This window comes from Chiloscyllium plagiosum, unplaced genomic scaffold (assembly GCF_037043375.1).
Source record: "Chiloscyllium plagiosum isolate Xiang-an unplaced genomic scaffold, Cpla_swu_hap1 HiC_scaffold_5, whole genome shotgun sequence".
NCBI classification, from domain to species: domain Eukaryota; kingdom Metazoa; phylum Chordata; class Chondrichthyes; order Orectolobiformes; family Hemiscylliidae; genus Chiloscyllium; species Chiloscyllium plagiosum.
Genome location: NW_028270143.1, coordinates 137,063,093 through 137,076,696, shown reverse-complemented (window position 1 = coordinate 137,076,696; position 13,604 = coordinate 137,063,093). Strand labels below are relative to the sequence as shown.

The 13,604-nt window shown below is 46.9% G+C and overlaps 1 protein-coding gene across 1 annotated transcript in view; it reads right to left on the bottom strand.

The window, feature by feature from the left end:
* Positions 1-11,376, bottom strand: part of LOC148150045 (uncharacterized) — a 67,326-nt gene extending 55,950 nt beyond the window's left edge. The window contains exons 1-2 of the mRNA XM_087987778.1: positions 11,121-11,376; positions 7,594-7,634 (exon numbers count right to left, since the gene is read on the bottom strand). Of these exons, the coding sequence (XP_087843904.1) occupies positions 7,594-7,634; positions 11,121-11,280 (201 nt within the window). The 5' untranslated portion in view covers positions 11,281-11,376. The remainder of the gene's footprint in view (positions 1-7,593; positions 7,635-11,120) is intronic.
* Positions 11,377-13,604: the final 2,228 nt, after the last annotated feature.

Below are 13,604 nucleotides of genomic sequence, written 5' to 3'. Positions count from 1 at the left end.
AACTGCCTCACACTCTACATAGCTATGGAGAAGGAGAGGATTAGGCAAAATGGGAGGATATTTAATTGGGGAAGAGGAAACTATGATGCGATTAGACATGAGTTAGGAAGCATGGATTGGGAGCAATTGTTCCATGGTAAAGGCACTGTAGACATGTGGAGACTGTTTAAGGAACAGTTGTTGCAAGTGATGAATAAATATGTCCCTCTGAAGAGGCAAGAAGGGGTAAGATAAAGGAACCTTGGATGACGAGAGCAGTGGAGCTTCTCGTCAAAAGGAAGAAGGCAGCTTACGTAAGGTGGAGGAAGCAAGGGTCAAGCTCAGCTCTAGAGGATTACAGGCAGGCAAGGAAGGAGCTTAAAAATGGTCTGAGGAGAGCCAGGAGGGGACACGAGAAAGGCTTGGCAGAACAGATTACGGAGAACACAAAGGCATTTTACACTTATGTGAGGAATAAGAGAATGGTCAAAGAAAGAGTAGGCCCGATCAGGGATAGCATAGGGAATTTGTGTGTGGAGTCTGAGGAGGTAGGGGAAGCTCTAAATGTGTTTTTTGCTTCTGTCTTTACTAAAGAAACAAACTTTGTAGTGAATGAAACCTATGAAGAGCAGGTGTGCATGCTGGAATGGATAGAGATAGAGGGAGCTGATGTGCTGAAAATTTTGTCAAACGTTAAGATTGACAAGTCGCCAGGCCCGGACCAGATTTGTCCTCGGCTGCTTTGGGAAATGAGAAATGCAATTGCTTCGCCACTTGCGAAGATATTTTCATCTTCGCTCTCCACTGGAGTCGTACCTGAGGACTGGAGAGAGGCAAATGTAATTCCTCTCTTCAAGAAAGGAAATAGGGAAATCCCCGGCAATTACAGACCAGTAAGTCTCACATCTGTCGTCTGCAAGGTGTTTGAGAAGGATTCTGAGGGATAGGATTTATGACCATCTGGAAGAGCATGGCTTGATTAAATGCAGTCAACACGGCTTTGTGAGGGGCAGGTCATGCCTCACAAACCTTATCGAGTTCTTTGAGGATGTGACTAGAAAAGTTGATGAGGGTCGAGCTGTGGATGTGGTGTATATGGACTTCAGCAAGGCATTTGATAAGGTTCCCCATGGTAGGGTCATTCAGAAGGTCAGGAGGAATGGGATACAGGGGAACTTAGCTGTCTGGATACAGAATTGGCTGGCCAACAGAAGACAGCGAGTGGTAGTAGAAGGAAAATATTCTGCCTGGAAGTCTGTGGTGAGTGGTGTTCCACAGGGCTCTGTCCTTGGGCCTCTATTGTTTGTAATTTTTATTAATGACTTGGATGAGGGGATTGAAGGATGGGTCAGCAAGTTTGCAGATGACACAAAGGTTGGAGGTGTTGTTGACAGTATAGAGGACTGTTGTAGGCTGCAGCGGGATATTGACAGGATGCAGAGATGGGCTGAGAGGTGGCAGATGGAGTTCAACCTGGATAAATGCGAGGTGATGCATTTTGGAAGGTCGAATTTGAAAGCTGAGTACAGGATTAAGGATAGGATTCTTGGTAGTGTGGAGGAACAGAGGGATCTTGGGGTGCAGGTACATAGATCCCTTAAAATGGCCACCCAAGTGGACAGGGTTGTTAAGAAAGCATATGGTGTTTTGGCTTTCATTAACAGGGGGATTGAGTTTAAGAGTCGTGAGATCTTGTTGCAGCTCTATAAAACTTTGGTTAGACCGCACATGGAATACTGCGTCCAGTTCTGGTCGCCCTATTATAGGAAAGATGTGGATGCTTTGGAGCGGGTTCAGAGGAGGTTTACCAGGATGCTGCCTGGACTGGAGGGCTTATCTTATGAAGAGAGGTTGACTGAGCTCGGACTGTTTTCATTGGAGAAAAGGAGGAGCAGAGGGGACCTAATTGAGGTGTACAAGGTAATGAGAGGCATAGATAGAGTCGATAGCCAGAGACTATTTCCCAGGGCAGAAATGCCTAACACGAGGGGTCATAGTTTTAAGCTGTTTGGAGGAAAGTGTAGAGGGGATGTCAGAGGCGGGTTCTTTACACAGAGAGTTGTGAGAGCATGGAATGCGTTGCCAGCAGCAGTTGTGGAGGCAGGGTCATTGGGGACATTTAAGAGACTACTGGACATGCATATGGTCACAGAAATTTCAGGGTGCATACATGAGGATCAGTGGTCGGCACAACATCGTGGGCTGAAGGGCCTGTTCTGTGCTGTACTGTTCTATGATCTATGTTCTATGTTCTATGTTTATCCAATGACCATTTAAACACCCTTAAAGCTGCTGGTGAGTCTACTACTGCTGCAGACAGTCCATTCCACACCCCTACTACTCTCTGAGTTAAGAAACCAGCTCTGACATCTTTCCTGTATCTATCACCCCTCAATTTAATGCTATGTCCTCTTGTGTTAGCTGACACCATCTGAGGAAAAAGGCTCTCCCCGTCCACCCTATCTAACCCTCTGATTATCTTGTATATCTCAATTAAGTCACCTTTCAACCTTCTTCTCTCTAATGAAAACAGCCTCAAGTCCCTCAGCCTTTTCTCGTAAGACCTTCCCTCCATACCAGGCAACATCCTAGTAAATCTCCTCTGAACCCTTTCCAAAGCTTCCATATCCTTCCTATAATGCAGTGACCAGAACTGTATACAATATTCCAAGTGCAGAGTTTTGTACAGTTGCACCATGACCTCATGGCTCTGAAACTCAATCCCTCTCCCAATAAAAACTAACAAACTGTATGCCTTCTTAACATTCTATCAACCTGGGTGACAACTTGCAGGGATCTATGTACATGGACACTGAGATCTCTCTGCTCAGTTACACTACTGAGAATCTTACCATTAGCCCAGTACGCTTTATTCCTGTTGCACCTTCCAAAATGAATCATCTCACACTTTTCCACATTAAACTCCATTTGCCATTTCTCAGCCCAGCTCTGCAGCTTATCTATGTCCCTGTGTAACATGCAATATCCTTCAGCACTGTCCACAACTCCAGAGACCTTAGTGTCATCCACAAATTTGCTAACCAATCCTTCTACGCCCTCATCCACGTCATTTTTAAAAATGACAAACAGCAGTGGCCCTAAAACAGATCCTTGCGGTACACCACTGGTAACTGAGCTCCAGCTAGCCAATTACTGATCCAAACTGCTAAATCACCCTCAATCCCATATTTTGTGCAATAGTCTACCATGGGGAACCTTATCAAATGCCTTACTGAAATAATTTTCTCATTGGAACGAAGAAGAATAAGAGGCAACTTGACAGAGGTATACAAGATGATGATAGATAGAGTGAATAGCCAGAGACTTTTTCCAAGGGTGGAAATGGCTATCACGAGGGGACATAATTTTAAGGTGATTCAGGGAAGGTTTAGGGGAGATGTCAGGGGTAGGTTTTTTACACAGAGTGGTGGGTGTGTGGAATGCACTGCCAGCGGTGGGAGTAGAGTCAGAGACATTAGGGACATTTAAGTGACTCTTGGATAGGCCCATGGATGATAGTACAATGAAGGGTATGTCAGTTAGTCTGATCTTAGAGTAGGATAAAAGGCCAGCACAACATCGAGGGCTGAAGGGCCTGTACTGTTCGATATTATATGTTCTCTGCATGAAAAAGTTGCCCCTCATATATCTTTTAAATTTTTCCCCTCTCACTTTAATCCTACAACCGCTAGTTTTCGACTCCACCATCCTGGGGAAAAGACCCTGGTTATTCACCTTATCTATGCCTCTCATGATTTTATAAATCTCTATAAGGTCAACATCTCGGTCTCCTATGCTTCAGGGATAATAGTCCCTGCCTATCCAGCCTCTGCATATAATTTAAACCCTGCAGGCACAGTAAAATCCTTGTAAAGGGTAGAATGGGACGGTAAATTGCATTGAGGAAATAAGAACCTTACAAATGCAGATAGGTAGTTAGGAGAGTGGGTCAAAATGTGGCCGATGGAGTTCAACGTGGTTAAGTGTGAGCTCATGCATTTTGGTTGGAAAAATGAAAAGGCAACCTATTACCTAAATGGGGAGAGACTTTGGGGTGCTCCAGTACAGAGGGATCTGGGTGTCCTCATTCATGAGATACAGAAAACGGGCGTGCAGGTACAGCAGGTAATAAAGGAAGCAAATGGAATGTTGGCGTTTCTAGCTGAAGGAGTAGGATATAAATGTAAGGAAGGATTATTGCAACTGCACAAGGCATTGGTGAGACCGCACCTGGAGTACTGTGCACAATTTTGGTCCCTTATTTGAGGAAAGATGTAGTGGCATTGGCGGCAGTTCAGAGGAGGGTCACCAGGTTGATCCCAGAGGTGAGTGGTTTGCCACATGAAGAGAGATTGAACAGTTCAGGCCTATACTCTCTGGAATTTAGAAGAGTGAGGGTATTCAATACGATAAAAGGGGTGGATAAAGTAGATGTGGAGTAGATGCTTTCTCTACTGGGGCATTCTGGGACGAGAGGATAAAGGGGAGCAAACTTAACACTGAGTTGAGGAGAAGCGACTTCTCCCAAAGGGTTGTGAATCTGTGGGACTCGCTCCCCCAAAGGGCAGTGGGTACTGGGACAGTGAGTACATTTAAGGGGGAGTTAGACACAGTTTTAATTGGTAATGGGTTGCAGGATTATGGGGAGAAGGCAGAAAAATTGGGGTATGGGGTATACCAGCCACAATTGAATGGAACAGCAGACTCGATGGGCTGAATGGCCTAATTTTGTTTCTATATCTTACGAACTTAAATCTTTTCTGAACCCTTCCCTTTTAATAACATCATGCCGATAGCAGGGCGGCCAGAATTGTATGGAGTACTCCAAAAGTAGCCTTACCAATGTCTTGTACAGCTGCAACATGATGTCTGAATTATTCTCCTCAATGCTCTAACCAATAAAGGCAAAGTGTGCTAAATGTCTTCTTCACCACCCTGTCTACCCCTACTTCTCTCTATTTAACTGCATTCCACATGGCCCTACCATTAATTGTATAAATCCTGCCCTGGTTGGTCTTACCAAAATGTATCAACTCACATTTATCTAAATTATACTCCATCCGCTATTCCTCGGCCTATTGGCCCATCTGATCAAGATGCTGTTGTACTCTTAGATAAACTTCTTCACTGTCCACTCGATCACCAATTATGGTTTCATTGGCAAACTAGCAACCATGCATCCTATATTCTCATCCAAATTGTTGATATGATTGGAAGTGATGTTTTCCCTTGAAAACTCTCGGACTTTCAGTACAATGCACAAGCATAGGCTTAAACTGGCAATCACCAGTAGCATTACCACCTTGCAGCAGAGTTAAGCTTTCTGGAGCAGATTTATGCAAAGACCTAGACTCCTCCTCCTCAGCAATGTACACTTGTTGGGGCATCACTTCACATCCAACAGAGATTTTCCTGCACAACCACCCACCTCATTTATTATATCTGTTGCTGTCAATGTGGTCTCCTTGACAGACAGAATGCCAACTCGCGGAGTGTTCAGGAAACATCTCTGGTCTGCATGCACCAAACAACACCACCACCCTTCAACCAACTACTTCAACTCTCCCTCCCACTGCACCAAGGACATGCAAGTCCTGGGCCTCCTCCACTACCAAATCCAAACCACCCACAAACTGGAGGAAGAACGCCTCATCTTCCACCTCGGGAGCCTACAACTACACGGCATCAACACTGACTTCATCACTTCCCATACCTCTCCGGGCCCAACCTCATTCCAGATGCAACCTTCCAACTCGGCACCACCCTCCTGACCTGGCTTACCTGTCCATCTTCCTTCCCACCTATCCATTCCACCATCCCCACCAAACTATCACAATTATGCCCCCCAACCTCCATCCCATCCCACCTACCCTCCCGACAGCCCTGTCCCTATCCCCAGCCCCCTATTTACCTCTCAGCCCCCTCCCCATTCCTGATGAAGGGTTTACGCCCACGTCGACTATCCTGCTCCTCAGATGCTGCCTGACCGACTGCTTTTCCAGCAGAATCATTTTCTTCTAAAAGAGCCTTGTCTCATCAATGCTGAACACTTGTTCAACATTGTACCCACCCCTTTCTGAAATATTTCAGTCAAAGCATCAGGAAATGTGCTTGCTGCATCAAGATCAGCACTACCAGCTTCCCTTTGTATTTTAATGTTGTGCAAATTTACCCTCCCTTTAAATCTAATAAACCAACCTCAACTAGCAATGAAACCTTCACGATCACTTTCGCCACTACACTGAGATTTTAAGTCTTGCTTTTTCTTGAATAAGCTTTATGGTAACCAACATTAATGCTGTCCTCAGGATTAACAATTGACAGTTTTTCCATTCCTATCACAAGTCCACTCCTTAGCTTCGGAGTTACTGTTGCCTTCAGCAGTATCGAGCCCTTCACTGTCCCGGAATGCGTGCACTGTCCTTTAAAATAGATTCAACTGTGGACTAGCTAAGGCCTACTGCTTTTCCAACGTTCAATGGCAATTTGCCTTTATCAGATTGCTTATGTCAATGTTCATCTCAATTGTGATAAGACTATAAAAGCAGAATTAGGCCATTTGGCCCATCAAGCCTGTTCTGCCATTCAATCAGGGCTGATATGGTTCTCAACCCCATTCTCCTGCCTTCTCCCCATAACCCTTGATCCCCTTATAACCAAGAACCTATCTATCTGTCTTAAACACACTCAATGACTTGGCCTCACAGCCCTCTGCAGCAAGAAGTTCCACAGATTTAACACCCTCTGGCTGAAGAAATTCCTCATCATCTTGGTTCTAAAGGGTCGTCCCTTTCATCTGAGGCTGTGCCCCCAGGTCCTGGTCTCACCTACTGTTGAAATATATTCTCCACATCCACTCTACCAAGGCCTTATTCTGCAAGGTCCAGTAAGATTTCCCCACCCCCCATCCTCCCAGAGCCCTCAATTGCTCCCCATGTGACAAACCCTTCATCCCCAGGATCATTCTTCCAAACCTCCACTGGACGCCCTCCAACACCAGCACATCCTTCCTTCAGCAGAGTGCTCAAAGCTGCTCGCAATGTTCCAAATGCTGTCTGACCAGAGCCTTATATGGCCTCAGCAATATACAAAACATCGCTGTTTTTATTTTCTAGCCCTCTCAAAATGAATGCCTTCTTAACTGCCAACTGAACCTACATGTTAACCTTAAGACTATCCTGAACTAGTCTCTTTGTGCTTCAGATTTCTGAAGCCTTTCCCTATTCAGAAAATAGTCTACACCCCTATTCTTCCAAACAAAGTGCATAACCTCATACATTCCCATATTGTTGGTTTTGTGTTTCTTCGATCCACTAGCAGAGTTGCACATTGGCAGCATGATAACTACCCTATTGAAACCCAACTGGTCATATGTTTGGGAAGCATCGCTGCAAAGCTGCATAGCGAGAAATTTTTAAAACTTTTAAGCAGTCAAGTTGTACTCCGTAGTTTCTGCAGCTTCTTGATACAGAACCCCACCGAGGGTATGCAATCAGATGGTTTCCCATTGTGGTGGTCACTTGTTCTGTTTCTGCTGATGGTCACTGCCCACTATCACACCGACCATTCCAGTGAGAGTTCAGCCCAGAGCCAGGCTGTCAATCTGAACCTTACCTCAACTTTACTCTTGCTCTTTAATTTCCTCTCACCAATTCCTGTAAAATAAGAAATAAACTATTTTAAAGACAATGGTCTTGGATTTCATAGGTTCATACAGAGCAGAAAAATCCCTTTGATCTTTCAAGTCTGCATTGACATAACTACTAATAAAATTGCACCAATCCCAATGTACTGCACTTGTCCCATATCCTTGAATGTTATGATATTTCAAGTACTCATCCAAATATTATTTTTAAAAGGTTGTAAGATGTCCAGTTTCCACTACCTTCCCAGTTAGTGCATTCCAGACTCCCACCACCCTGAGTGAAATTGTTTTTTTTTGCCCAAAACCCCTCTGAATCTCCTGTTCTTTACCCTAAAACTATGCCCCTTCGTGATTGACCCCTCAATGAAGGGGAAAGGGAAACAGCTGCTCTCTGTTCACCCTGTTCAAACCCATCATAATCTTATACACCTCAATCATGTCCCCCCTCAGTCTTCTCCTAGCCTATCCAAGCCTAGTTAGTCTCTCCTTGTAGCTCAAGTGCTCCATTCCAGGCAGCGTCCTGGTAAACCTGCACTGTACCTCCTTGTTAGTTATCCCTATATCAATTGGGACAACGTTATAGTAAATATATGGCAAGTCCAGTTGAGTTTCTGATCAATGGTAATCCCCAGGATATTGATAGTGGTGGATTCAGTAATGGTAACATCATTGATTGTCAAGGGGAGATATTAGATTGTTTCTTATTAGAGATGATCATTGCCTGGCATTTGTGTGGTGTGAACATTATTTACTACTTGTCAGCCCAAGTCTGGATATCGTCCAGATTTTGTTACATTTGAGCATGAACTGCTTCAGTAGCTGAGGTGTTCCGAATGGTGCTGAACATTGTACAATCATTGGCAAACATCCCCACTTCTGACCTTATGACGAAGGGAAGGTCATTGATGAAGCAGCTGAAGATGGTTGGGCCTAGGACACCATGCTGAGGGACTCCTGCAGAGGTGTCCTGGAGCTGAATGACTGACATCCCAGAACCACGACCATCTTTCTATGTGTCAGGTAGACTCCAACCCGTGGAGAGTTTGCCCCCTGATACCCAGTGAGTCCAGTTTTGCCAGGGCTCCTTGATGCCACACTCGGTCAAATGCAGCCTTGATGTTAAGAGTTGTCCCTCTCACTTTATCTCTGAAATTCACTTCTTTTAACCCTGTGCTGTACCTGTCCTGAGAGGATTTAAACGAGAATGTGTCGTGAGAGCTTTGCTTTTGGTTTAAAAGAACTTTAGTCTTTATATAACCCTGTGCTGTACCTGTCCTGGGAGTGTTTGAAATGGAGGTACAGTAGCACCTCGACATACGAACAACCCCATTCACGAACAAAGCAGTTTATGAACAGGATTGTACGTAAAATTTTGCTTCAACATACGTACGAAATTCAAGGTACGAACGAAGGTACGAACGCAATAAGCCCGTGTGCGACCATGTGGTTTCATTGTTCTGCTTTGCTACGCGCTTGTTGAACGCAAAAGCTCTCGGGCTCCGTGTGATCTCATTCAGTTCGTCTTTGGCGCGTGCGCTGTGAACAGCCGTCCAAGCATTCTTACGCTATCCAGGACCAGGGATCAAACAATGGGAAAAATTGATTCAGTTCGCGAACCTGGTCCCAGAACAGATTAAGTCCGTAAGTCGAGGCGCTACTGTATAGGCAGAGCTTTACTCTGTACTTGAAACTGTTCCCAGGATCATACAGTAAAGAGGACGCTTTTCGGCCCATCAAGTCCGTTCTGCCAAACCCACTTAGTCCCACTTTCCAGCACTAGGCTCATAGCCTTGAATGTTATGACATTTCAATTGCTTAACCACATCTATTTTAAAGATTGTGAGATATCCCAACTCAACTACCACCACCAATACCCACCCACCCCCCCCCCAAACCCCAGCAATACATTCCAGACATTCTCTGGGTGATAAACCTCTCAAATCCCCACTGAACCTCCTGCCTTACACCCTAAAATTATACTCCCTTGTCATTGACCCTTCGTCTAAGGGGAACTGCTGCTTCCTATCCACCCTGTCCATGCCCCTCAGAATCTTATACACCTCTGTCAAGTCCTCCCTCAATCTTTTCTGCTCCAAAGAAAACAACCTGAGCTTATCCAGCCTCTCTTCATAGTAAATATGCTCCATCCCAGGCAACATCCTGGTGAATCTCTTCTACACCGTTTCCAGTGCAATCAGACCCCTCCTATCGTGCTGAGACCAGAACGGCACTATAGTGGGCGGCACAGTGGCACAGTGATTAACACTGCTGCCTCACAGCGCCAGAGACCTGGGTTCAGTTCCCACCTCAGGTGACTGTCTGTGTGAAGTTTGCACATTCTCCCCGTGTCTGCGTGGGTTTCCTCCGGATGCTCTGGTTTCCTTCCACAGACCAAAGATGTGCAGGTCAGGTGAATTGGCCATGCTAAGTTGCCCTGTAGTGTTAGGTGAAGGGGCAAATGTAGGGGAATTGGTCTGGGTGGTTTGCAGGTCGGTGTGGACTTGTTGGGCCGAAGGGCCTGTTTCCACACTGTAAAAAAGTAATCTCAGTATGACTTCACATTCCAGCTGTGATTTAACCAAAGTCCTGCATAGCTCCAACATAACCTCCCTGTTCTTATAATCTGTGCCATGACTGGGAAAGGCAAGTGTTCCTTGTGCCTTCTTAACCACCCCATTAACCTGCCCTGCCACCTTCAGGGATCTGTGGACAAACAGCCCAAGGTCCCTCTGAACTTGTTGGTAACATTCACAGAGTGACTCCCTGCTCCCTGTAAGATGTTTTTAGTGGTGGGTGTGGTTGTGGGAGTTAGAAAGCGTGGCTATGTCATGATTGGAGCTGAATTCTCAGAAATCCCAGTCGGTTGTGCATTTTCTGAGAATGTGGGGTTTGAGAAGACTGTGCCTCTTGTGCCTTAGCCTCTGATTTTTGCCTTGGAATGAGGGAGGGGTTCTGCGCTAGAGTTGGAGCTGGGCTGAGTTTCCCCATGTGCTGGTCTGGGGAGGCTGGTGTGACCCTGGGCTCACTGTACACAGCAGTGAGGAGAGAGTAGGGACTGAAGTGGCCAAGCGGAAGGTACACATGCTTTTGTCTGTGTGTGCTGCTGAATCTGTGATGAGGAGAGAGAGAGAGAGAGACGAGCTGATTTCTTGTCCAGCTTGATGCTGTCTGATCTTTTGGATGGTGACTGTTTGCTGTGCATTGCCTGGTCTCTGAGGCCTCCCTCTGACACCAGAGTCTAACTGCAGGATCCAACGGGGGCCCAGACCTTATCGATCGACAGGCAGCAAATTACCTTTCTCCCTCGTTCATGTCTGAAGCGAGCATCATTCTCGGTATAAAGAATCCTGTCTTCATTCACAGAGCAGGTAACACACTCACTCCTATTTCCAGTCAGGTGCTTGCCTTTTCTCTGTCAGTTCCTCCCTCACTTTTTCATTGCCCGAGCTTCGTCCTCCTGCCCCATGCCCCGTCCCTCCCTCTCTCTCTCTCTTACCTGTCCAGGTACTGATCCAGATGTGCTCCTGATGTTCGCTCCTCAAGCCACACAACAGAAAGATGAGCCAGACAGTCAGAGTGAAGGAGACTAGGCCCGAGACACAGAGGAACTGCAACCATCCAGAATCGAGTGTAATATTGGGGACAGTGACAGACATTCTCTAGACGGTCCCCAAGCAGTGTTTCCCACAGCTCCGGCCCTCCCCACCCCAAAATGTGTTAACCCTTCGTGTGCTGCTGTGCCAGTGGAAGGCTGCAAGAATGTGATCACAACTGGGACGGGAGGCAGGAGTTATTGTCTGGTCCACGTGGAAAATTGGAGGCTGTTTCTTGAAAATATTTGGAAAGCAAACAGAGGGATGAAGCCAGAGAAAGAGGCACCGCCCTAAACCAGTGGATGAAGTGTTAACCCATTCTGCTCTGTCAGGCTCCCAGTGACACGGAAAGTTGCTGGTCCAGTCCAAGAATATATCAGGAAAGGAGTGAGATTGACGAGGTGGAACAGAAAGAGCACAGGTTTCACAGAGGCTAGTTATTCATTTTACACAGGAGCTGGGTGTCATTAGCTGAGCCAGTATTTATTGCCCATCCCTAGTTGCCCCTTGAGAAGGTGGGGGTGAGCCGCCTTCTTGAACCGCTGCAGTCCACGTGCTGTTGGTTGACCCACAATGCCCTGAGGGAGGGAATTCCAGGATTTTGACCCAGTGACACTGAAGGAAGGAACAATGATATATTTCCAGGTCAGGATGGCGAGTGGCTTGGAGGGGAACTTGCAGGGGGTGGTGTTCCCATGTCTCTGTTGTCAGCCCCCTCCTCCTTGTGGTCGGATTAATGTCCAGTAGTTCCACCACAACCCACGGTGAGCACTGGAGATACAGCCAGGAGATTAGGGGTGGTGGTGGTGGGGGTGGAGGTGGGGGTGGGGTGGGGGTGAGATGTGAATGCAGGGGGCCCGCAGACCAGGGCAAGTAGCGTAGGGAGAACAGAACATATTCAAAAGCACCTAGCAGGCAGTGGTAAGAGGGAGGGAAGGTCCTGAGGCCAACAGTCCATGAGCTGATGGCACAGGGTCAATAATGTCACCTACAGGAGCGATCAGCAAAGGGTGGCACGGTGGCTCAGTGGTTAGCACTGCTGTCTCACAGCACCAGTCCACCCTTGGGTGACTGTCTGTGTGAAGTTTGCACATTCTCCCTGTGTCTGCGTGGGTTTCCTGCGGGTGCTCCGGTTTCCTCCCACAGTCCAAAGATGTGCAGGTCAGGTGAATTGACCATGGGAAATTGCCTGTAGTGTTAGGTGCATGAGTCAGGAGTAAATATAGGGTAGGGGAATGGGTCTGGTAGGTTACTCTTCAGAGGGTTGGTGTGGACTTGTTGGGCCAAAGGGCCTCTTTCCATAGTGTAGGAAACCTGAGTGGGATTTGTGTTATAGTAGTGACCTTTCACAAGGGGTTTATGGACAGGGACCTCCCTCAGCACTGACCCTCCGACAGTGCGGCACTCCCTCAGTACTGACCCTCCGACAGTGTGGCACTCCCTCAGCACTGACCCTCTGACAGTGCGACAGTCCCTCAGTACTGATCCTCTGACAGTGCGGCACTCCATCAGTGCTCACCCTTCAACAGTGTGATGCTCCCTCGGTGCTGCCCCTCTGACAGTTCAGCACTCCCAAGACCACCTTGATGAGTGTTAAGTTAAAAATCACACAACACCAGGTTATAGTCCAACAGGTTTATTTGGAAGCACTAGCTTTCTGAGCACTGCTCCTTCATCAGGTGGTTGTGGAGTATATCTGTGTACTGTAAATCTCATGAAATGGGCCGCGAACCGACAACCTCAATTCAGAGACAACCTTCCTGTTCGCAAAAGCAGGAGACTGTTTCTCCCATCAGCAACTGAGAACTTCGAGGGCACTGTCTACTGTCCTCGATACAGACTTGATTCTGCGTTTCACCATCCAACAGTGCGGCAATCCCTCAGCACTGACCCTCCGACAGTGCGGCACTCCCTCAGCACTGACCCTCCGACAGTGCGGCACTCCCTCAGCACTGACCCTCCGACAGTGCGGCACTCCCTCAGCACACACCATCTGATGGTTGGCTGATGGAGAAAGTGAAAGCGCCTGGGGTCCAGGATGTACTAGCTAGATGGGTAAAGAACTGGCTGCACATCAGGTCCCCAGCCAAGTTGATAGGGTTGTTAAGAAGGTATACGGTGTGTTAGTTTTTATTGGTAGAGGGACTGAGTTTCAGGGCAATGAGGTCATGTTGCAGCTGTACACAACTCTGGTGCGACCGCACATGGTGTACAGTTCTGGTCACCACATTACAGGAAGGATGTGGAAGCTTTGGAAAGGGTTCAGAGGAGATTTACTAGGATGTTACCTTGAATGAAGGGAAGGTCTTATGAGGAAAGGCTGACGAACATGAGGCTGTTTTCGTTAGAGAGAAGAAGGTTGAGAGGTGACTTTATTGAGACATGTA